Source organism: Lissotriton helveticus, chromosome 2_1 (genome assembly GCF_964261635.1).
Source record: "Lissotriton helveticus chromosome 2_1, aLisHel1.1, whole genome shotgun sequence".
NCBI classification, from domain to species: Eukaryota; Metazoa; Chordata; class Amphibia; order Caudata; family Salamandridae; genus Lissotriton; species Lissotriton helveticus.
The window spans coordinates 263,130,285-263,155,371 of record NC_136059.1 but is presented as its reverse complement, the minus strand read 5'-3'; the positions used below and the strand labels follow the sequence as shown (position 1 = coordinate 263,155,371).

At 43.6% G+C, this 25,087-nt stretch overlaps 1 protein-coding gene across 1 annotated transcript in view; it reads left to right on the top strand.

The window, feature by feature from the left end:
• Nucleotides 1-25,087, top strand: part of ACAA2 (acetyl-CoA acyltransferase 2) — a 134,692-nt gene that overhangs the window by 93,926 nt on the left and 15,679 nt on the right. The window contains exons 5-8 of the mRNA XM_078674792.1: nt 243-390; nt 11,632-11,807; nt 18,303-18,432; nt 24,432-24,502. Of these exons, the coding sequence (XP_078530918.1) occupies nt 243-390; nt 11,632-11,807; nt 18,303-18,432; nt 24,432-24,502 (525 nt within the window). The remainder of the gene's footprint in view (nt 1-242; nt 391-11,631; nt 11,808-18,302; nt 18,433-24,431; nt 24,503-25,087) is intronic.

Sequence of the window (25,087 nt, the reverse complement as noted above, 5' to 3'; positions counted from 1 at the left end):
TGAATGTTTTTGCCTTTTCAAACATTTCATGAAGACAAACCTAGAAATAATTATAATTTTGCCTTTTCCTCGTGCTCTTTATTAGAATTATTATAGTATTTACACATTGACCCTTATGACCATGTGCTCCAATTATTCTCAAAATCCTTATTATTCTCCTGGAATCAACTTTAAACTGCAAGTGGTTTGTCTGGTGGATAAAGGACACAACTATTTCTGTTTGTGCTTCGTTCCTTACTTAGATGGAAGACACTTTGTGGGCCGGACTTACTGATTTACATATTAAAACTCCAATGGGTATCACTGCTGAAAACCTGGCTGAAAAGTACAAGATCAGCAGAGAAGATTGTGATGGATATGCAATCAAAACACAGCAGAGATGGAAAGCTGGTGAGTAAGCAGAAGTCAGGTGTTTGCCCTTTTGCTATTTTTAGGTCGAGCATTTGAGACCTGTTGTAACTTCTCTTATGGTCTGAAAGCCATCCCCCTACTTATGACTTGTTTGTTTTAGTGTCCTTTAAAAATCCTTGCTTGCTAGTGGTCAGTCCTGCCTCTTTGTCCCTTCTTTTTCTCTTCCGTTCCTCCCACGCAGCAGGGACTAAGTACTGTCTCACTACGCTATGGTTCTTTATCTGTTCTTTGGGGGACTATTTTTTTCTTAGTTTCCTACTGTGTTATTGTTTGCCTGTGTTCAGCTTCGGCGCCATACCAGGTTACATTGTAATATAGCACTCCTCCCTCCCACCGAGCAGGAGGCATGGTGCAGGAAGCAGCACTGAGACAACTGAGGCATTAAAAGGTGGTGACCTTTTAATGCCTCAGTTGTCTCAGTGCTGCTTCCTGCACCATGCCTCCTGCTCCGTTGCCCTGGACATGGCCTGTCTCTGGTCTATGCAGAGAACTGCAGGTATGAGCTTTTTCTACCAGCGCGGCGCCCGCTTCACGAGCCCTGTGCTGGTTTCGCTTTTGTTGTCTTTGCCCCCTTTCCTCCCTCTCTTCTCTCCCTCCCCCACCCTTCCAATCAGTCACCGGGCTCCTGTGTTTTCATCAGAGTAGACAATAGTAGACGTGCGCATTTTCTTGGCTTTCTGGTTCTTGGCTTTGTCCTTTCAACATCTGATTACAAAATTGCTCTCTTCCGAAATAACCTGGTTGCATCCAGCAGCCTTGTACCTGCTTTCTAGAAGACACTCTGGGCATGAAGACCCTGCTCTATTCAAAGGAAAGGTGCATCTGAACCCACCAAGAAGCCATTAGGCAGCTGTCACTAGATGCGTCTTGGCATGTATATTTCACTAGACTGCCGGGTGCGCGCATGGCACATACATACAAGGCAGCAGAGCACGAGTTAGGCTTGAGAAAAAAATGCAAAGGGGCGTGGCAAGGGATACTCTTCAGGGTTATTCGAGGACCCTTGTTCGCAGAAACGATAAGCGACTTGGCAAGGGAAAGTAAATTGGGTGCTTTCACAGCAACAATTTGAATAAGGTTTCGCCTCCCCTTGAATGTTACCTTGCGCACAGTGTTGCCAAGATTTTCTTCCTTCATATCTGACCTACACAAAAAGCATGTTTCCCCGCTGAATTCAAATATGTGTCCCATGCAGCTTAACAGCTTCCCCATATGCTACGTTTACCCACAATTTTCCTAACAGCATGCCAATGATTTTAATTTTCTCTATAGTTTCCCAGTTCCACCCCAGAAGAGGCTATTTTAATCTACAGCAATGTATAGTTTTTGTTTTGCACTATATATGACAAGTTCAGTGATTGTGAACCCAGCACAGTAGTTTACTGAGCCCCAAACAACAATCTAAGGAAACAGTTGAACAATACCCAGTGGTTTTGTGATTAAATGCTGACCACCAGGACAAATGAAGGAGACCTACTAATTGAACACAAACCCTTAAGACTAAAGGTAAAACTGTTGAAACGCACCAAACGAAATGGCAGATTAACCATGCTTCATTTGACTTAAAGTAGTTACATTAAAGGAGATCAGCGACATACAATGAATCCCTTAACTGTCCTCACACTTCGCCCGCATGTGCCTCTTCAACCTTTGATGAGCGATAAAACGTTAGAGTGAAGTGGCACACGCCTTGATAAAAACAGTTTTTGCAATATAATAGGTCTTGCATTTGTGAGAGTTTGAGCTATTGGCATGTAAAGAATTATAATATTTTTTTAAAACCACGAAGCAGGTCGTAAACACGCACTTTGTACTTATAGTCCTTGCTTACGAAAAGCAAGGCTGGCAGTAAAAGAGGTGCAGTTACTGCCAGCCTTGCTTCTCGTAAACAAGGACTATAAGTACACAGTGCGTGTTTACGCACTGCGTGCAGATTTTCAAAACACCTCAATAAAAGGCATTGTCATTTATAATGCCAATAGCTCAAACGCGCAAATGCGAGGCCTTATTGCGAATGCTTGTTGTGTATTCTTGATGATTTTCCTTTTCACTGCTGTTGTCTTCTGTCCTACTGTGTGACAAAAGCAATTTGTCTTCATTTCAGGAGCTTGTACCAAGTGACTAAGGAAAGAGAAAGCTATATAGCAAGTGACAACTTAACAAATGCAATTCCCTAGTGTTTATTAACCCCTTCAGCGCGGCGCGAATTTTCGCGCTGTGCTGAAGGTTCTAATGAGCCTATGGGACGGTTCCGTCATGAGCACAGCTCAACCGACGCTCATGACGGAACTGTTCCGTCATGAGCATGCAAGGGGTTAATGTGTATCGCACTTTAGAAAAGTAGCTTGTGCACATACTACATGTTAAGATTTAAGCTGAGGGCCATCCTCCAGGAGAAAGGTGTTGTGCCTCAACTTTGTGCTTCAGTCAGATTCACTCTAGACAGGTGGACGAAATTGAGCTGGTAAGGAATGGATATTTTCTCCCTGGAGTAAGACATTAAGCTACTACTTGAGGGGGTGAAACCATACTCCAGTAGCAACCGCAATCCTTTCCAGGGTGAAGCACACCCTGAATTAACCTGTGCTAAACCCTCTGGTAGCTTGGCACAGAACAGTCAGGTTTAATTGGACTTAAGAGGCAATTTCGAACCCGTTTATGCAGCGCTTCAAGCGGTAACACAGTGAAAACTCAACACAAGAAAAAAAACACATCAGTTTAGGACAATAGAATAAAGTGTAATAAATAAATCAATACCAAAACAGCATAAATCCAATCAGTGGAAGCAGAGATATGCAGCTTTAAAGATTTAAGTGAAAATAATGCCCAAAAGCACAAAGCGCCAACAATAGGTCATCAGATCCTACGAGACAGGGACAAAGTCACAAGTTAAGACTGGCCACGATGAAGCACGGGCCAGCTACAGGGAGCCACTTAGGTTCGCTGAACACAGTATCTTAATCCTGGTTGTGAAGATTTGCGGAGTCCTGTGTTGAGGATACGTCATGCAGCAGAGGAGATGTGAGGTCCAGGCGAAGAGATGTGTTGCACAGTGGCGGTTCTGGGGAGCTGTGAAGCACGATGCAATGTCCTTGCATGGAGACGCGTTGCGCCTATTACGGTGGGCTGCATTAGGTGACGCCCTTGCGTGGAGATGTGCAGGCCAGCAGCAGTCCTGATGGGCTGCAATAGGAAAGGCCGTGCTGCAGAGGCGATGCATTGGTCCTGAGCCGATGTGTCGAGCAGCAGAGGTGATGCACCATGGAGGAGATGAGTCGATTCTGCTGAATCCACAGATGGGCTAGCAGAGCATCTCAAAGCTCCCTTCGAAGGACCCAGGACTTGGGTGGCACCACATGGGAAGGTAGGACTCGCAGATGGCAAAGTCCAGGTGCTGGGTTTAAGTTTGTTGGAAGCCTGTTCTGTCCCTGAGGCTTTTGATCAGAAGATCAGCCAACTATCCCTTGGAGTCATTCAGGAGTCCTGGGTTTAGATTTGCAGGTCCAGTCCTCAAAATGCAAATTATGCTCTGGGAAGGTAAGAATGTCAAATGCCCAATTGTCAATAAGAGTGCAGTGCCCTCTGCCTTACACGGGAGCTCCTTCCCATCCATCACTGCTGGTACTGATACTTCACCACCCTGACGGCATGCTGTGCTGATGAGCCACTTGTGCAGGGCGGACTATTCCTGGCAATTACTTTAACTGCTTCGAGCTGTGAAATGAGCAGCTGTTGAGCTACGATTCACCTTGAGAATCTGCCTAAACAACTCACCCTTGCTGCAGTCTGGAACTTTGCAGCTATTTTAGAACGGGATTAAGGACACAGTTCATCTGCACCTAGTTGTCCTTTCGTTGTAAGCTTCTGTAATGATCTTGGTTGGCCTACATTTATCAGACTGTAAACAGACGGGTGCCCTAGAAGCCATCTTACAGTCAGGCACTTGCTGAAATCTCCCGCATCAGATAACACCTGGATATTGGCCGCCCTGTTGCCTGTGGACACTATTGGGTGTTTCTAGTTCCTCACTAAAGAACATCTACAGCCTGTCCAATTTAAATTCAACTAATGGCCTTTCTTCACATCAAAAAAAGTAGAAGTTATTTCTCCTGTTATGTCATATAATGCGTCACTTGTGCGAGCTGACAAACAAGGCTTGACACTAGTGTGGTTGTATGCAAAGCATCAATCTTTAAAAGAAGACTGAGTTGTAGTAGCACATGACATACTTTGATGTAGATCTGTGCACAGAGCTGATTGTTATTGGAACTTTGGTAGCTCTAGATAATGGCCTGGTGACTGGTACATCAGAAGCGTGGCCTGACTCTGGAAGAAAATAGCCTCATGCCAGCAGAATTCTGACGGGTGTTCAATGGGCTTACTGTCAACCTGAAAAAGAAAGCCTGGCTTTTGTGTATGCCTATGAATATCATCACTCATCACATGTCTATATTGTGTTGTATCCCCATTCCTTTTAACTCTTTATTGAAAACCAAATGTCCGAATACCATTGCATTTTGAGTTGCTAGGGGATTCACCCAGTTGTATGTGATCTCCAAAAGCCTGGCAAACTGAGCACCCCAGAAGATTGATTTTCTAGTCAACTTCAACTTTAAGTAGTTGCTTCCCCAATTGTAGAAGAATCCACTTGGGGTGTACTGCAACAATCTCTTTAGATAAGTGTTGGACCCGGTCCTTTGGGCAGGTTCACCCCGAGACTTTTTGCTTTTTCCTAGTCTGTTCCTGGAACCTGGGTTGGTGATTTTAGGCCTCTGCGCACTTTTTCACTGTGGTACAGTGTAAAGTGCGTGTGCTCTCTGTGTATGTGTGGTGAGTGACCTGCCCTCCCATAGGAATGAATGGGGAATATGTATGCCCATGGTAGTTCCTGATGTGTGGGGAGTGCAGGGTCGAGTTTGATATGTGTGAACTCGTGAGAATGAATGCTGCGTAATGGTGTATGCGGCATGGTTGTGTCTAGTCTAGAAGCGCCACTTTTAGAAGTTGGCATATTTGTGTAGTGAGTCTGCTGGCACGTGATTGGGTGGTGAGCCTGGCCCAGGAGTGCCTGGGCCTGCTGGTGGATTTACTGTCTGGTTTGAGTGGGACAGGGGCTGCAGAGCCCCCAGGAGGGGGTCGGAGTCAGCCCGTGGATGAAAGGCAGCATCTGCTGCCAGAGAAGTGGGAGGAGATAGCACCTGATAGTGCAGGGCTGTGCCTGCCTGGCCACCCTGCTAGCTCCCCCTCCTGCTGGCCAACTGTCACCTCTGACGTGAGGCTGACAGGGAGAAAGAAACCAGAAACACCCCAGTGCTCCAGCAATCCCCAGAACTGGTTTAGACCGGGCTCAGGGCCCACTTGCACAAAGACTTCAAAGGACTTCAAAAGACTTCAAAGACTTTTCTGTGTATAAGAAGGGGCTGTGTCCCCTTCCAAAAGGTTCTTGTTCTTGTTTCTGACTTGAATCTACCAGGGGCGGGCGCTGCCCAGCCCCTGGATGCCTGGAGGACTCCTGATGGACTCTCCTGGATTCCTGGACTCTTGGGGGACCTCTCTGCCTTGCTTGGACTGATGGGGGGACTTGGCTTTGCCCCCCCCTGGGAATCTCTGGGACCTTTGGCAGCATGGAGGAGCTGCCTTTCGTTTCAGATAACTTTTTATTGCTTTTGCCAGGGCTTATTATAGCCTAAAGCGCCTGGAAGCGCTTTGTTGTCTGATCTAGCGCTAGGAGCGCTGTGGATGGTCCTTTAGCGCTTGGGAGCGCTTTAGGGGCGAGTGCCGGTGCGCACCCGGCACCTTTATTTAATTATTTTTATAGATGGGTGCCACCCCATTTATTTCATATTTCATTGCCTAACGGGTGCTCACCCCGTTTCTACTTTTATTTTGGATCTCGAGGGGGCCCAGCCCTCGGTTTGCCCCCGAGAATCACCGCCGCGGCCCGAGCCGTGTCCAAATGGCTGCCCAGGAAGTCAGGCCGCGTTACGCCTGACCGTAGCCGGGACTTCCGGTTTGGAGAGGGAGTCCCGCCCCATTGCCGCGCTGGGATTGGGCGCCGGGGCGAAGGCACCCGAGAGATGGCGGCCGGTCGCGGGGCTCCCCTCTGCTGAGGGAGCCCCGGAGGAGTAGCGGAGGGGGCACGGGGCACATTGCCGGTGCCCGCCCCCATCGCACGTCGAAGAGGAGAAGTGGAGCGGTGGCCGGTGACGGGGCTCCCGTGTGCGGAGGGAGCCCCGAGGGGAAGAGGCGGAGAACCCTGCTGAGCCCCGGCGAGGGAGAGAAGCCTCGCCGCCAGCCCGAGGAGGTGTGGAGTCCCCAGCGAGAGCGGCCCGGTGAGTAACAAGGGCCGGGGGGGCTCCAGAGGGGCTGCTGCTGGTGCCGGGAGACGGCACCAGGACGAGAATGAAGTAGGGCGGCCCCAGATGACAGTGGGCTGCCCCAACATTTCAACGGAGCCCCAGTGCTCCAACCCGGGCTCATGTGTTTGCTGTAGAGCCAGAGAGGCTCTGTGGAGCATTTGGCCATTTCGAGCCCGGCGAGGCTCGGAGGGCTCTTGGGGACATTTGTCTTGGAGCCCAGTGAGGCTCATGGGCATAGTTGGAGCGGCAGGGCGGCCCCGGTTGGCAGCGGGTCGCCCCAACGTGAAGCAGAGCCTGTGTGGCTCCAACATGAGGGGGCATTGTCTACAGAGCCTGTGTGGCTCCCACATGTGGGGCATGTGATGCCCAGAGCCTGTGTGGCTCCAGCGTTTGGTCATTTTTAGTTAGAGGGGGCGTCGGGGCACATTGTCGGTGCCCGCCCCCTCCTACCTGCGAGGAATTTGCTTTTAGAGCCTGTGTGGCTCCAACGTGTGTCTTCAGAGCCTGTGGGGCTCCGGCGTGGGCGCAGTTTGCGCCTGAGGGTCAGTGAGGACCCTGTCGCAGTATGAAGTTCCCAGCTGCCCAGCAATTAGTGGGCAGCTGCACCGTTTAGGTTTTGTGTGATTCCCAGGTGCCCAGCAAGTAGTGGGCACCTGCTACGTTTAGGCTTAGGCTGAGACTGGCGCTGCATGGCAGCGCGCCCTGACATTGAGACTCAGGGCATCTTTGCCCCTACAAGGCCAGTTGGCCTAGGGACTGCCACAGGTGGTGGCTTAAGGCTGTGCGCAATTGTATGGTTTTTATTCCTGCCCCTCTGAATGTTTTTAGACATCATGTGACTTTTGCGCTACTCTATTGTTATGATACCTCTGAATGTATTTTTATTGCATCATGTGCTTTATTCTTAACACCGCTGAATGTGTAGGTTTATACATTATGTGTTTCTCTTTACTACTCCTCTGAATGTATATTTATGCATCATGGGTAACGTGTTCTTTCTTAGACCCCTAAACGCTGTGTGATACTTAGGTGGTTTCCCTTTACTACTCCTCTGAATGTGTTTTATGCATCATGGGTAATGTGTTCTTTCTTAGACCCCTAAATGCTGTGTGATACATAGGGGGTTGTTCTTTTTAGTACAGGTGGTCCTAGTGAGGTCCTGGTCCCCGGCGTGACATTCTCCTAACTGGGTGAATCCCCTAGCAACTCAAAATGCAATGGTATTCGGACATTTGGGTTTCAATAAAGAGTTAGAAGGAATGGGGATACAACACAATATAGACATGTGATGAGTGATGATATTCATAGGCATACACAAAAGCCAGGCTTTCATTTTCAGGTTGACAGTAAGCCCATTGAACACCCGTCAGAATTCTGCTGGCATGAGGCTATTTTCTTCCAGAGTCAGGCCACGCTTCTGATGGTGTTTAGGGTTGCGTAGGAGGTACTTACCTGTTCCCAGTAGTTACTGGATGTGATCTATAACTGTTACTTTGTGTTACAGTGATTTTATACACTTTTATTCTAAGTTCTATAAGTACTATTTCTATTTATAAAAGTGCTGATTATGACAGTGGCCCATGTGGCCCTGTCTTGTAAATAATCCCTTGTGAATATTGCCGTGCCAGTTGGCACCATGTACATGTGTGATTTCTATCTGATATGTTTTGACAATACAAAAGTTATTTTAATATAACCTTGTGTGGAGTTCCTTTTGTGATGTGCCTAGTATGTTGTTGCTGTTGTGCGCTGGCGCAAATGCTTTACACATCGCCTCCGAGTTTAGCCTAGACTGCTCGTGCCAAGCTACCTAGAGGGTGAGCAGGGGTTATCTTGGCGTGTGACTTCCTTGCCCTGACTAGAATGGTGGTTTCTGCCTGGCTTTGGCGTCAGCCTTAGCCTACCAGAAATAGCCAGTTCTAACAATAAGATATTATTGGGCCACCTTTTAGAACAGGCAGCAAGTGATCCCACGATCGTGGCTGCCTCCTCCAGTTTCTTTATGAACACTTTCCCAGCTCGTAGCCTTTTACCAACAAATTATTGCTTTCACCCGTGTGTCAGTCTAATTAGATCAGTGTAAACAAACAAAGGTTACAATAAAATATGTTTGGCTGTCACACTAAAGTCCAGGACTGCACATCATGCTCTCAGGGACAGGGAGTGAAGTGGTCAGCTTAGATCACCCTGTTTGACCTGCATTGGGTGATGACCGAGCAGTAGTGCCCGCGTGCCAGCGACAATAGTGAATATCTAGCTTGTGATAACATGGAGAAGCTAGAATTATTCAAACTGGTTATTGAAAACAGGTGGAGGAAGTACCTGCCGAAATGCTTGCTGGACAGCAATAGGCCAAGTTTCATATGGTTAGTAATAAAGAATTCCTCTAATGTCGCAGTGCTTTCTGTGATAGCTGAATAAGGGTGACAGACAGAAAATAGAGGCATTTTCCTAATGTTGTGTGATGAGTTGAATGTTATTTGGGTAAGAGCTGACCTTTCTAGCTGGACAGGATTCTTTGGTTACAATACTACTGCACAGTGGTAAATTGATAAGCTTTTTCTTCCACCTTCTTCCATGTGTAACATGAGGAAATAGTCCCCTTCTCTTTGAGGCTGTGTCTGGCATTTCAAATGCTTGTCCCTCATGTGCCTTTAGTACACGGCTTGCTTCCCTTTTCGAATTATATTTCTTCAACCTCTGCTGGTGAATGCTCTGTCACCTGTGATTTTTGTTCATGGCGGATTGATGCAACGGCACATGAGTGAGGCCTTCCTCACTTTAGTCCCGTATAAATCCATGCAGTTCATCTACTGCCAATATGTTTCCTCCAGCAGGCTCTTCCCAGCTAGCCAAGAATCTGGGGATTAAGATCGACAATGGTTTGACATTGAGATCCCAGATTCTGGGCCTCACTGGTACTTGCTTTGGCCTCCTCAGGATGCTCCGCAAGTTTCTTCCTCTGCTCCCGGAGGATCACAGGAAGATAACGGTTCAGGCTATAATTGGCTTGAGAATGGACTATTCGAATGTCCTTTATCTCGGCTTGCCGGAGTATCTGCTGCAACGGCTGCAGGTGGTCCAGAATTCGGCAGCACGGGCCATTTTTGGACTATCCGGCCGAGCTAGAACCTCGGGCCTCCTGCAGTCACTCCAATGGCTGCCTATCCGGAAGCGGATAGTTTTTAAAGCCTTGACCTTGGCCCATAAAGCCCTACATGCGTCAGGAGCAAAATATCTCCAAAAGAGGCTAGTTTTTTATCGCCCTGCCCGCTTCCTGAGATCCGAGTCTTTGTTCCTTGCCGTGGTCCCTCGTATAAAAAAGGCACGTACAGGGGGCCGATCTTTCAGGTTGCTGGCACCGCAGCTTTGGAATACTTTACCAGTGACACTGCGCAGCACCTCTAATTTGTTGGCTTTTAGGAAGGGCCTGAAAACCTGGCTTTTTACTCTTTAGATATGAGTCTTGACTTTCGTTCATGTTTTTTTATTCTCTGCTTCTTTTTGTTTGTTATGTTTTGGCACAGGTCTGCAATAAAGCGCCGGGACACTCTCTGAGTAGCCGTGCGCTATACAAGACAAATATAACAGAACATAACATACTATTGACTATTAATATTGAAATCTTCACTGGATGAAGACTTCATTTGGTCTTAATTCCAGTCAGGAGTAATCTTGACCCATTCTCTCAAACACCAGCAAAAACATCACATCTGCTAATGAATTATTTGTAAAGGATGATGGAGTTGTAATTCACTTCCTCACAGTTTAGTGTAGTTTAGGTGGTACCACTAGTTTGGGGGCAGTTGCTTTGTTCGCCCTAAGTTGGCTGGGTATGCCCAGACGTGGGTCCCTTGCTCACTTTGCCTCTGGAATCAAGATAGCCTGGCTGATCAGGGCTGCTAGCCCGAAACCGGTCCTAGGAAGCTTGTTTCCGGTCCACGGAAGACATTGCTTTGCAGTTCGGGCTGGACTGTTCCCATGAGGCACAGGGTCAAGACTGATTTGCATTGAGCTGTGTCTGAACTGGGGCGGCGAAGTGAGCTAAAGAACGATGATGGATTCAACCCAGATCTGTTACTGGGGGTGAGTGTCTGAAAAGTTTCAGCGCTCTGTCCATCATCTCCTTGTTTTTGCTAAGTTTTGTTAGCTAATATGGTATTGAAAATTTGATTACTGAACCTGCAATCAACCTGGATGTGTCTGATGCTCAAAAATCGCGTTCTTTATACATACCAGTGTGTTAGCAGCGGGGGCAGACTGCGGCCAAGAATGTTCTTGTTGTTTCTGTCACATGCTCCCACTTATTTCTTTGTTGAACAGGTATGAACTTAAGTTTTTCTTCTAGCGAGGTAGTTATGTTTATGTAAATTGCAGCCTTCTGTGACCTCAACAAAGAATATATTTTAGGGATTAAAAAATAGGTGAGGGTTGTCTGAATATGCAAAGTGCAATGTATTCTTTTTGGGACTCTGTAGGACAACCTCTGTGATACCAGCTTATCTAGTTTAAAACTTTCTGTTTCAAGTTGATGTTACCCAAAAAGCAGGATTTCAAATTTGTTGTTTCTGAGGTGCGTTGTTAGCTGCTTATCTCTGACATGTGGAACATTCAAGTTCCTTCTTTGTGACTACATTGGCATTTATAGTGGCATTCTGAATCACATTGTCTTTTCCTCAGGTAGCCTAGAATATTAGTGTGCATAATGTTTATATCTCATTTTTGGAACTTATCACACTCCTAGGGAATTTCAGAACGTCACTTTTCCTCTGTCTTAAAAATCACCCAAGTTTAAAACTCCATACTTGTATGTTCAGTTTGCAAAGCTCATAAAACAAAAGCCCCTGCTTTTGTGTTGCAGCTAATGATGCGGGGTACTTTAATGCTGAGATGGCTCCAATTGAAATTAAAACAAAAAAAGGAACCCAAAAAGTCGACCGGGATGAGCACCCTAGACCACAGACCACAGCAGAACAACTGGCGAAGTTAGCTCCAGTCTTCAAGAAAGATGGCACCGTCACTGCTGGGAACGCCTCAGTAAGCATTGAATGAATTGGGTTGTTGCATTAATGTTGTACCTCTTTACTTCTGAATTGAATACAGCTATCTGTGTGTTGCATATGCATCTCAATCTGCTTGTCTGTTGACTTGATTTAACCTTCTATTTCACACCAGCATTTTCTGTTAGTGGGCATGAAGAAAGAGTAGTGTACATTATGTATACATATGACTTTATTCTCCATACACAAATACTGAATTTTAAAGTCGATTGCTTTAGCATAATATATACAATGGTTATGTCTGCTGGATTGCTTGGACTTCTTAACATAGATTTCTCAGCACCAGGATTTTGTACTTCGAGAATAGGCACTCCCTGTTTGCACCATAGCTATTTATTTAGCTCACTGCATGTTCCTTGTCCTATTTACTCACTTTCTTTTTATAGTCCGCGCCAGCAAAGTATTTGCTAGCATTTGCCTTTGATGCATTGCTACTGGCCATTGATGGGCAAATGTTTCCCTTGTCAATGCTACCTTAGTGACTTAAGCTGATTCAACATTTATATGTTGTTCTTTTCTTCCCAAATCGGAATGTCTGCATCAGTTAGTATAAATCTTATCAGGGTGGTCATCACATTCGGAGAATACAGACAGGTAAGTAGGATATGTTCTAGGCTGTCCACTGCACCCAGATCCCAAAAGCACAGTAGACTGGGAGATAGATGTTGTCTCATCTGTGTGCTTTGGCTTTTACCACTATGGTGTTTACATGAATGGATGTCTCCTACCACATGGATATTTTTAGGTATACAAAAATGTTTCTGCTTAAAGTGTATGTTTATATAAGAACAGATTAAATGAAAACCGTATTTCAGCCTTTTTTTTTTTTTTTTACACATTTCATGGAAATCACGCTATATTATTGCGGTTATAATTGCTCTCTTCAGACTTGCAGGAAAGTACCACGGTTCTGTTTGACAGTGGCCATTGCATGTCCCTTCCAGCGGAAGCTTTTGGCTGCCAGGGAGGTCTTGATTTCAGTCTAAGCATTGAGGATGCGGAAATCCAGTGAGGAATCTGCTAATTTATTGCACAAATGTAGAAAGCTGTGTGTTCCAAGTGATACTGCTCCTGTTTCCAGTATCGTTTCACAAAGGCAGATTAAGATTATACATTAGAAACTGTTATGGTGTCCATCCTTTTCCCTCTTTTGTGGCCTTATGCCACCTGCCCATTGGATACAGCTATTATTGGTACTATTTTAACCTTGACTATCTGAAGGCATTGGAGAAAGATTTGCCCTCATTTTAGTAGCTAATGGACCTTAAACACCCAGCCCCCTGACCCCCCACACAACCATTATCTAAATGCCTTCTTACATATCTCCTATCCTATGAACCAAACCTGACAATACTGGAGAATGTGACCACCAATTAGGTCTAGGACCCATCATCCTCTGTTTCCTAACCACTCATTTTCCTTCTGAATTTTTCCCTAGACAGTCTTGGTGTTACTCACATTTAGTGTGAATTCCCTGCACCCCAGATGGGAGGCAGATCAGAGAGATAATGCTTAACAATGAGGACTTTAAATCTGTTTTCATTTCCTGCAATATTACCTGTTTGATCCAATTCAGTGAAAGGCAAGTAGTTGTTAACAAGCGCACAAAGAACATAGTTTACATTATGCGGTTTTGTCACTCGTAATTGGGTTCTCTGGAGACTGGAAGAATGAGGCTCATGAAAAACACCAATGTAACCAATTCTTTTTAAAGGTTATCAGTATTGAAAATGAGACTCATTTTCATTTGGGTCTTTCAATCGTGGAATGTGGTTGCAGCCACGTTTCGAAGTAGAGTGAGAAAACAAACTAGAACACTTTTATTTTTACCCTTGTGTGCATGCTTAGCCAAACCATTTATTAATGATCTTTTGTCTATTTCTCTTTGTAAGTAACAATGATTGCATCATAAGGAACCATTAAACCACATTTTCACTAAAATGTTGGATTACAGTCTCTCCCACCATCAACTGTGTGGACTTTAGAAATGTTCTTGTTGAAGTCAGTCAGTTTTGTAAACCATTCAATGTTTGATCTAACAGGGCAGTAGTAGAATAATATATAATAATATTGATGTAGAGTAGGAATACATATATTGTGTTATTCAGATGGACGATTAAATGATTATTTTTGTATTATATTCACCGATATCTGTCGAACATGATGTAACCTAAAGAGCAGGAAGCTGCCATTCTTGCCTAACCCTTGTATGCAGGGCAAATTTAAAGTATCATGTCAGTCCTAAGTATTAAAGCAGCCGTGGTATCCTGATAAAGCACTTCATGTAGACACAGAAAATCAAAATTCGTCCTTAGGTTAATGAGTGTAGGCCGCAGCACTTTCCACATTGGAGTCACCAGGACTAGATCTGCCATCTGTCTCCTGGTCTGCGAGGCCACCCTTGAGATCAACATGAATGGGGAAAGGCTTGCACATCCGTTGCTTAGGCTTTCCGTTCTGGTCTCCAGCTGAAGAATGACATTTCTCAGTTCATGCAAGATATTAAGGTATCAATTCTTGAGCAATGTTGCAATGATAAAATAGAAATTTCCATTGTTAGAATAGATTTGCTGCCCCATTGCTGCTGGAAAGGTTCCTTGTATATCGGCCTCCGGGTTCTTTCCAAGATCTTTCGCTCAAATTGATGGAATTAATTGCCCCATATACTATCTTGAATAAACATTTCCTGTTATTAGGAGACTTGAATGTACATAATGAGATCACTTCTAATCTGGTTGCCTCTGTTTCTCGCGACTTGGCCACTTTAGGACTAGGAAAGATTAACAAGGGTCCTACACATCTAACGGGACACACGTTCGATCTTATCCTGACCAACTCTCCAAGCATCTTTTGTGAGGCTCCACGCCCACTCACATGGTCTGATCATTCTCTAATTGTCTTCCAAATAAGGGGACCAGGAGTCAACCCAGCCCCTTCCATAGCCCCACATAGTCTCCAAAGACAGTGGCATAAAATTACACCGACCGTTGCATGAATATATTCCTGGCAACTGTTAACCTGGGAATGTTGAGGATTGCTTAGACAGCTACAGTATCATAGTAAAAACAACCATAGATCAACTGGCCCCATTGAAACATTACCTTAATTCCTCCAGACGCCCACATGCAGTGTAGTACTCTGTAGATCTGCGGAAGGGAAAATGTCTGGAAAGATGTTGGTGTCACTTCCATGATGTAAATGACAAAGAAAGTTAAAATCTCTTTGGCTCGATAAGAACCTAAAACAATGCACATGGAGCCCACATTGCATCACAATTTAACCAGGCAGGGAATGCGCCTAAAGAATTATATCAAATCCTCACATTTTTTACCAACCTAAAGGCTTGCAACAATTAAGTTTCTCCATCTCAAGAACTCTGCAATAAGATTGCTAATCGTTTTGAACAGAAAATCGAGCTCATCTATGATAAAATCACTAAAGACAGGAACCTTTTGAATTACATCTCAACCCCTTGTTCTCCATCTCCGACCAACGTGCACCCTTTGGAGAGTTTCTCGTCTCTTACAGTAGATATAGTAGAGACACTGTTGAAAACAGTTAAGTCGGGTTCACCTGGGATATTATTCCAGCTAAAATAACCTCTCTACCCTATAAAAATATAGTCTCTGTCCATCTGCTCAATCTTTAATCTGTCCATGAGAGTGGGCCAACTGCCACTTGCATGGAAGGGAGCACCAATAATTCCCATCTGAAAGAAAGCTAATGCCCCATTTGCCCCATTGGAGGATCTGTCCAACTAGTGCCTGATTTCTCTCCTACCTCTTCTGAGTAAGTCATTGGAAAAACATATTAATAAATGTCTCTCTGATTATAGCGAATCCACTGGATGCCTTGACTCCTCTCAGTCTGGATTTAGGCCTGGGTACAGTACGGAGTCAGCATTGATTGATGTTACTGATAATATAAGACACTCTCTTGACAACGGACAGGCAGTACTACTAGTGCTGCTGGATTTGTCAGCGGCTTTCGACACAGTATTCCATTCCATTCTACTCAGGAGACTCAGAGAAATTGGAATCCGAGGACAAACCTTCCAGTGGATCTTGTGTTTTCTTTCACAGACGAACAATCTTGGCTCTTTCCAATCACAGACCATTGAACTCATCAAAGGAGTGCCTCAGGGATTCTGAAATGGTCCCGCTTTGTTCATCATTTATGTTGCCCCGTTAGCTGGACTATATAGAAATCTTGGCTTCCCTCCGATCTCGTATGCTGATGATACCCAGCTTCTACTGTCATTTGATATAAACTCCAACAACTCTCAGACCGCTTTCTCGGAAGGCATGTGTGTTATCGCTATGTGAATGAGGAATAACTTCCTACAGCTAAATGCTGGGAAAACTGAGATCATGCTGTTCAGAGATGTCCCTCTGCTCTGGTTCCCAGAGTGGTGGCCATCCGAATTAGGCGCTGCCATGGTCCCAAAAACTGTGGTTAACCTAGGCATACGTCTGCCGAAACTCCCAATGAAATAGTAAGTTACTACCACCGTGGGCTCATGCTGCCATATGTTAAGCCTCCTACGCAGGGTATTTCCCTTTCTCCCCCTTACCATACGTAAAGTACTCATCCAAGCACGGGTGATAAGTCACTTAGACTACAGTAATGCTCTTTTCATTTCAGCTAGTGAGTCTTCTTTAAATAGACTTCAGGTAGTTCAAAACACGGCGGCTCGTCTTGTCTCGAATTCTCTCCTGCCAGAACAGCCTCTTTCCTGCTATTACATTGTCTACACTGGCTACCGATACACAAGCGGGTTAGATTTAAGATATGTTGCATTGTGCACAAAGCACTAAACGGTATAGGTCCTGGTTACCTAGCAGAAAAACGTATTCTAGAACAGCCACACAGACCCCTTCGCTCAGAAGCAAAATCCTCAGTCCTTGTTCCGTGTTTTAAGAAATCTCATTTGGGTGGGAAAGCCTTTACCCACCTAGACCCTTATTACTGGAATCTGCTTCCAATTCAACCCCGGAAATGCTTAGAATACCTCTTATTTAGAAAGCTTCTTAAAACCGAGCTTTTCTAAAATACCCACATCTAATCTGCCCTGACTTCTACACCTCTGTAGCGCGGAGATACCCCTTTGAGGGTGATTCGGGCACTTACCAAGTCAATGAATAAATATGCCAGGTCTGGAAACTCCACATTTAGAAATCTACCCTTTACCCCGGTTTATTTATCAACACATGCTTTGAAGACCAGGCAGTAGTCACGAGGTGTTGACCTAAACTTAAAGCCTGCTTGGTTATCAGATGGTGTGCCACAGATCCCCTAGTCTTACAGTCTGAGCTTGATCTATCTTGCAAAGATTTTGGTCAGTAGACAGATTGGTTGATTAGCTGAGATCCATTTTTCTCCTCTTTTTTGTACAAAGGGTATTTCTTTATAACCGGAATCAAATGTATGCATTACTGATCACAATTTGTCAGCATAGTCTAAGGTATCTGTCTACCACTCTGAGTTTGCAAGGATCAGCTGCCTTCCTATTCCTTATTACATGGCTACAACATGAAGGTTTGGGAAACCTAATAAGTATAATGAATCATTTAAATGGCGTTTCCCACCCCCTGACAAGGCTATGCAGCACTCTGATTCATATTGCATTCATGATCGACCTTTTGGAGTTACTGGTTAATAGGGTGTGGTTTTCAATTTGGCAGACTTTGTGACAATGCAGGACTCATACATTTGTTTCAAACAGCTGCATCATCCACTAGCTAGCCACCGCTTAGGAGAGGGTCGTTTGACAGTCTATGTAGAGGATGTGTGTCTGTGGCCACACATGCTACGAATTGAAAACGTCACATACCCTGTAACCTTTTGTCCATAACGTGTAATGCTGTAGTAATAAAATAAAAAGATATTAACAATACATATGATATTTAATAGTACACACTTTGAAAATGAAAATACTTTAAATATCTTTTTTTCTAATGTTCAATGCCACCTTAAACCCAGAAATCCCTGGCGGCAATACTGAGGTGTAAATGACACAATTTGAGGGCTGCTTATGAATTTACCTCTGTGATAATTAGCTGCAAAGATGAACAAGAACTATCATGCACACATTCCCCTCCGCGTCGGTGATCACGGATGTCTTCAGGATGGTTATATTCTTTGACACAACATTCCCACTGAGTGGAAAACAATCTGAGATGAGATCTTTGTTCTGATGCATTGTGGGCTGATGGTGTGGGTCACAACAGATATTGTAACTCAAAAACTGTTTAGAAAAAAGCATGCAAACGTCCACACCCAACACTGGATGGCAGGAGTGTGCAGCGCATGTGCATCGTCAACACTGCATGCTACGAACAGAAGGTTACAGGGAAAGTAACTCTTTCATGCTCTCATGTACTGGTAGACTCCCATTATTTAGCTATGAAATAAAGTATTTTGGTTGAGTTACTGGTTTGTAATATTTACCTTTTTTTGTTTACATTTTTAGGGTGTGTCTGATGGGGCTGGTGCTGTCATAGTAGCCAGTGAAGAAGCAATTAAACAGCATAAACTCACTCCTTTGGCTAGGATTGTAGCCTATCATGTGTCTGGATGTGACCCAAATATCATGGGCATTGGTAAGTTTTATTGGGAATGTAATTGTGGGAAATGTAGGCATTTATCAAGTTTTGAAAGGATGGAGAAAAGATAGTGGCAATGTGAAAAAACCCAGAAAGAACGGTCTTCTCTCAAAAGATATTGTAATTCCTATTCTATGACATCTGTTTAATAGATGGTTGAGATATCACAGTGTTTTAGTGTGTATTCTTGGAGTAATTGACACCATATGTGTGATTCAGTCCCTGATATTCCTCGTAGTTAAGCTGTTTTGTGAGATTGTACCATGTTTGTCGCCAAACCTATCTCTGAGAAGCACTGAAAACTTTCTGAACCATCCTTTTGGCACCACGTACCATCTTACAAGAATATACAAATTAATCTAAAATTTGACACCCGCACTTCTTTTATTTCAAAATTTGCACCATACTAAAAAACCATGCCAATTTGTAGTCTGCAATAGTTTGTAGTAAAAAAAACAAAAACCCATATGGCCTCTGAATCGGTCATTGAATCCTCCTATTATACCTACACACCAGCCACATTTCGCTTAAAGCAATTTCACTGTATCGCAAGGTACCTTTGCAATTGGGCGAGAATAATCAATAGACATTTATTCTGTGTAGATGAATTGCATCACGTTTGTCCACATCAAAATGCAATTTACTAGAAAACTTTCTGCTATGGCCAGTGTAGAGACAATGGATTTTTTTTATTTTTTATGCACACACACCGAGAGCAGAGGTTAATACAATATTTCGTTGTGGAATAAACATTGTAAAAAAAATACCTCCAATTAAATTGCACTTATTCCTACTTTGAAAAACACCCACTATCCTAGGGTGACCCAGGAGTTATTTTCTGTTGTATAATTCAAATGTTATTGTTCTGGTTAGCATTTACAATACAGTCAGCTAATAGAGTTAAAAAAAAAATCTAAAAACTGAGAAGCCATGCACATAACAGAAGGATGAAAAGGAGTTAGTTCTGCTACATTAGCTAATCAGTAAATAGTGACAATACACCATAGTCCAAATAATGAACAATTCAATTTGATTTTTGCACAATCCGCAGATGATCTGGTCACTGATGAGCAGACATCTGGATGCGCTCCTTTCGATCAAATATTGATCTCCTTCTGTTAAGAAAGGACTTTGTGCACAGCAGCACAACACATGAAGAATGTTCTAATTCTCTGTGCCTTTGAGCTCTAAAGAATTTACTTGCCCCATTTTCCTAGCCTTGAGGTGTTTGAAAGAATTGAGGGCACATTGAATTCTTGTCCCGGCATTATAACTGACCAAGGTCACAATTGTTACATCAACCTCATGCTAAAGCAAATAGATAGGTTTTAAGGGTCTTCCTAAAAGTGAGTTCCTTGGATATGTTCTTCGAGGCAGGAAGCAGCACATGCCATTCCTTGCAAGCTAGCAATGAAAAGAGCTGCCTCTGCATTTGGCCCTCCAAAAGAGTGGCCACTAGCTTGGAATGCGGACAAGGTGGGATGGATAATATTGATGGATCCAATTTATCAAATATTGAGGGTTACATTTATAGAATGCATGATGTATAAAACACAAAGCTTTGAAGAGGATCCTTTTCCTAATAGGGAACCAGTGTAATTCATAAAGGTAGCTAGATAATCCATTCCAGTCTGATTGCCCAGAATCACACGTGCCTCTGCCTTTTGTACAGTTTGCAGTCTTTTAACCAATTTATCATCGGTGTCCAAGTAGAGTATGTTTCCGTAATCCAACCTGGCAGTTATTAATGCAAGGGCAACTGTCTTATGGGCAGTTAAAGGAAGAAGGTCTAATACTTTTCTAGTTGAGTGCACCATACTAACACAAGTCCCAGCTACCAAAAGGATCTGAGGGTGAGAATCTAACTTGTTGTCGGTCCTAACTCTAAGATTCTTAGCTACTGAAGTTGGTGGTGGGTAGGCAGAATATCCTTCAGCCAACAATTGTACACCCCTTGCTCACTCACATGGCCGCCCAAAGAGAAGAATCTCACTTTTATCAGCAATGCGTTGTAAATGGCTCTCTTGTAGTCAGATCAAGCGGTTTGCTAGGCATGAAGGAACGGTGGAGCCTGTGTCTGCCGAGTTGGGATCAAAATTCAGAAGCAGCTGGGTATCATCAGAGTAGATTGTGATCACCCAAAAAGGATTCAATATGTTTACCACGGCATACCTTGTAGATGTTAAATAATGTGGATCTCAGGGGCAAGCCCTCTAGCACCCCAAACTTTAATTGCTTGCTAGCCGACTTGTAAGTCGCCAGCAAAATATCCTGCTCTCTTTCCTCCAAAAAGTATTTACTCCACCTCCAGGCCTGCTCTGTGATGCCCAACTCCTCTACCTGCTAAAACAGTCAGGTTTGCGAAAGCAGTGAATACTGCAGTTCAATCAATAACTATAAAGGCAGCACCTTTACCTTCAATCAGAGTAAATTTAATGCTTCCGATAGCTCAGGCCGAGCTGTCTCTGTACTATGCTGCGGATGATAGCCTGATTGAGTATAATGTAAAAGATGATTCTCTTCCAAAAAGTTGGGTAAGTTTGCATTGACCAAATTTTCCAGCATTATTCCACAGGCTAGGAGGAGTGAGATAGGGTGGAAATTCAATAAAAGATCGAGGGGTTAGCTGACTGTTTTTTTAGCAAGGGAAGCACTTATGCTGTTTTCCATCCATGGGCCACCACCAGTCAAGAGCGCTACTAAAAACCTTAGTGAGATAAGACAATATAGTTTCAGCTGAAGAGGGCAGGAAAGCAGGAGGGCAAGAGTCACTAGGAGAGCCTGATTTGCACCGTCTAAGAACTGGTTTAGTTTGTATGGTAGAGAATGGACTGAATGTGTCAAACTGACGCCAACCTGCCTGGCAGGTTCAGGAACCATGACCTCCAAGGACAACTGGTCTGACTTTGAATCCTGCAGCATGACATAACATATGTATTTGTAAAGCGCACTTCCCCCAAGGGCATCTTGGTGCTGAATAACAGATGATTATTGTTACTCAACTCAGTAGTGCTCGTTTTATAGACCACAGAAGGATGAAGGGCTGAGTGGACCCGCTTGGATTTGAACATGTGACTATGAGGTCGAACACAGGCCCATACAGAGGGCGCATTAGTCTACTAAGCCACCAGCTCCGTATGGCTCTTGAAAATGTTATTTTTATGTTTATTTTTAAAGATCCACACCGCTTATCTACTCGAGTAATCGCCTTGGGGTTCATAATGAGTTTGGTGATTTTTAAAGATCTCTCAAGGGGTTTTCTCAGCCCTGTTGATTTGGGCTATATAGAATGTGTGATGCGCTTTCTTAATTTTTCTATGATAATCTTTTAGAGCTGACCTATAATGTTTCTTATCCGTCAACAATAATTTGAATAGCGTTTATGCAATAGCTGCTTCAAATGCTTCTTCGGAATTAGTAGCTCTGGGGTTAACCAACGAGTGGATTGGCCTCTTCTTTTCGATTTGCAACTTCCAATTGGGACCAGAGACTGGTTGGCATGAAGTACCCAAACCTCTGCATCCTGAGTAGTATCGCCTCCGAAACGTGATCGTGTTCTGTAGGTAGTTTGAGAAATCAGACGGAATAACTTCACCTCATGCTCTGGATCTCACCTGCTTCCTTATATCAGCATTTCCCCCCTCCTCCCCACCACTATGGTCGCAGGTAATTGTAACTAAAAAGGCGGCTGACCAAACAAGAGGAGTTAGCTTCCCTGCTGGTAGCTTCCGTAACTAAAGGAGATTGGAGAAGGTACTATATATAATGTATGTCTCGATTGATGCTTAGCAGCTGAAACAAATTGCTGCAAATTAGAAGCCCAGCTGGAGTCCACTAAAGCATGGCCTGATGTATCTGTAACTGCTTCCAAGTGTGATGTAGAAGCCCAAACCTTCTACTCCCCCTAGGTGGTGAAAGGTGGAGGAAGGCAATTGTTCAGTGCTATAATGGCAATTTCCCACCTTATATTTCCACTCTATCCTGTCTGTAGGTTATATAACCGGGAGGTACAGCTTGACATATATTTGTATTAAATTCCGGACGTAGCCATGTTTCAGTGAGAAACAAGGTGTCTTAGTTCATGTTTGTGAAAAGTTGAGTACGGTGTAGCATGCCTTTAGAAAAGGAGCACTCTTTCACAAGACAGGCTTTAAAAAAAACCAACCTGTGTGACTTAAGGGGGTCAAAAGCCTTCCCAAACCCGGCCACAATATACAGGTCCGTACTGACAGGTCCCTGAATAACATTTAAAGAGTGATTGCATCTATTACATACATGTATTTGTTTTTTGTCTCATGGCTTTGTTTGGTCATTGATTTATGAAGGTCAATGTAGATGATGGACCACGGATCACAATGTGTGTGCAATAAATGTCTTACACTCCTCTTTGTTAGGCCTAAAGCTGCTTGCCCACACTGCCACTAATAGAGCACTTTGGGTTTACATTTAGCTCTGTACACTTCTGGGGGAATCTTTTGACTGTGTGCACTGTACCTGTTATGTGACCCCTATTTGATTCAAAGTCTATGTAGATTCCCCATTTGACTCATGTACTAAACTGTTACCTTCCTTTCCTTCAAATTGTAAAGCGCTCTGATATCCTTTGGGATCAAGTTCCCGCTATATAAAACTTTAAAAATAAAATTAAAAAAATAAAAATAATGTAGCCTTCTGTTTCTCAATGGAGAATCTAACTCACCCTGAGGGACGTGTAAGGCTCCCTCTATTTGTATTCCAGAAATTATGTTAACAGATTTAGTGTAAAGCTGTAAACAAATCATTGGTTTACTACTCGTGGCTCTCCTACAGCTGCCAGCTCAAGCTAAATCTCAGACAGTGCGGAGCATTATTTTAAGCAGGTCAGATTACTGTAACGCGCTGCTACTTGGAGCATGGACTGTCTCAGTAAACTGCATAGAGTCCAAGCCAATCTGCATTAAACAGACCTCTTGGATCATCCGCATCTGATGCAATTAGGAACTACACTGTCTTCCTCTGAAACGGAGGGTAGCCTTTAAGTCTAGGGGTGTTGTCCTTACAACGGAGCCTAAAGAGAGATACCCCAGGGAGATGCCTCCATTCAGCTAACCTCCTACGTGTAACCAGATTCCGTAAGACCAGACTAGGCGGCCGAGCCTTTACAGTTAAAGCAATTATGGAACAAGTCGCCACTACTCTCAGATCATAAACTGATCTACTGCACTTCAGGAAGGCCTTGAAGACTTGACTCTCCCCTAAGTGACCATATGGTCTTCTTTCTTCTCACTTCACAGCCGATATGTTAAGCTAAGAGCTCGCACTGCCTGGATACCTGTAAGGTAACAGTTGGCGCTTTATATATTCTATCATAAAAAAGAAAGAAATAACAATACCCTTTAGAACTTCCATTTTGCTCTAATTCTTAACCTCTCTTATCTCTAATTTTTCAATAAAGTAAAAGAGTGCCGTTCCACCGTATTTCAGATGTTCAGCATTTTCATAACTGTTCTGAGGTATCGCAGATTTTAGAAACACACACAATGTATGTTTTATGCATGCAGATAACAACAAAGTCATCAGCATCAAGGTGGCACTTCTGGTTACTGAAAATTAAATGTTGCCACAGATAATTCAGTTTTGGAAGCTAGAGACATGAAAGTGGCACTTGTCATGAAAGTCAAGCCGAAAGCCATTTTTCCTGAATTTTATCGGGTCAGCCTATTAAGGACTTATTTGATCTCATGATAACTCGTATGAAAGTTGTACGAGAAAATCAGCTTCCTATGCCTAGATTGTGGGTATGTGAACTTTAAAATAAGCCTCTGAATGTATTTATTCCTTATTACAAATTGTTCCAGGTATTCAGTGTTTATCAACTGTCTTCTAGGTAAACAACATCCAGATTCTATTTTGATACCATAGGCCTTTATGATATTTAGATGTCTTTCAAATTAAATGTTCTGTCCTGTGTATGATTACATGAATGGTTACAAATGACTAAAACTGCTTTTTATTAGGTCCAGTGCCAGCTATTACTGGAGCTCTTAAGAAAGCAGGACTTTCTCTGAAAGACATGGACTTGGTAGAGGTACGAAACTGCACATTAATTTATTATTATTCCATTTGCGAGCTTATTGAAGAGTTCTGTATTCAACACGAGTAGCTGCCTCAAGGTTGATTCTTTGTAGTTGAGTGTCTCTGGCATCGAATCGATAATTCTGCTGCTCTTCAGGTAAACCATTTGCACATCCTACTTGGAAGTTAAGCAGTTTGGTGTTCTATTAAATAATTACATTCCTTTAAACCAAGAAAGTAATACACCTGCTGACTGTTTATATTATCTTCATAAATGATATTGCATTTTTACATATCAAGTAAATGACATTGCAGCACCGTCAGCAGTAACATAATCTTTTTTTTTTTTTTGTGATCATCTATTGATTCCAATGCTTTCTATAGTTCTTAAGGAGAGGACAGCCACCTAAAAACTTTGACATGTGATAATCCCAACTTCTAATTCTGCAGTGAGAGTGTATATCAGACAAGAGCAAAACATCTTAGCCTGGCGAAAGGTATATTCTGTCAAGGGCAACCTAGAATCTGAAATAATGGGCATTCCAAAATGTGCCTACTAATGCATGTAAAACTTTATACTAGAGATATGTACGATTTT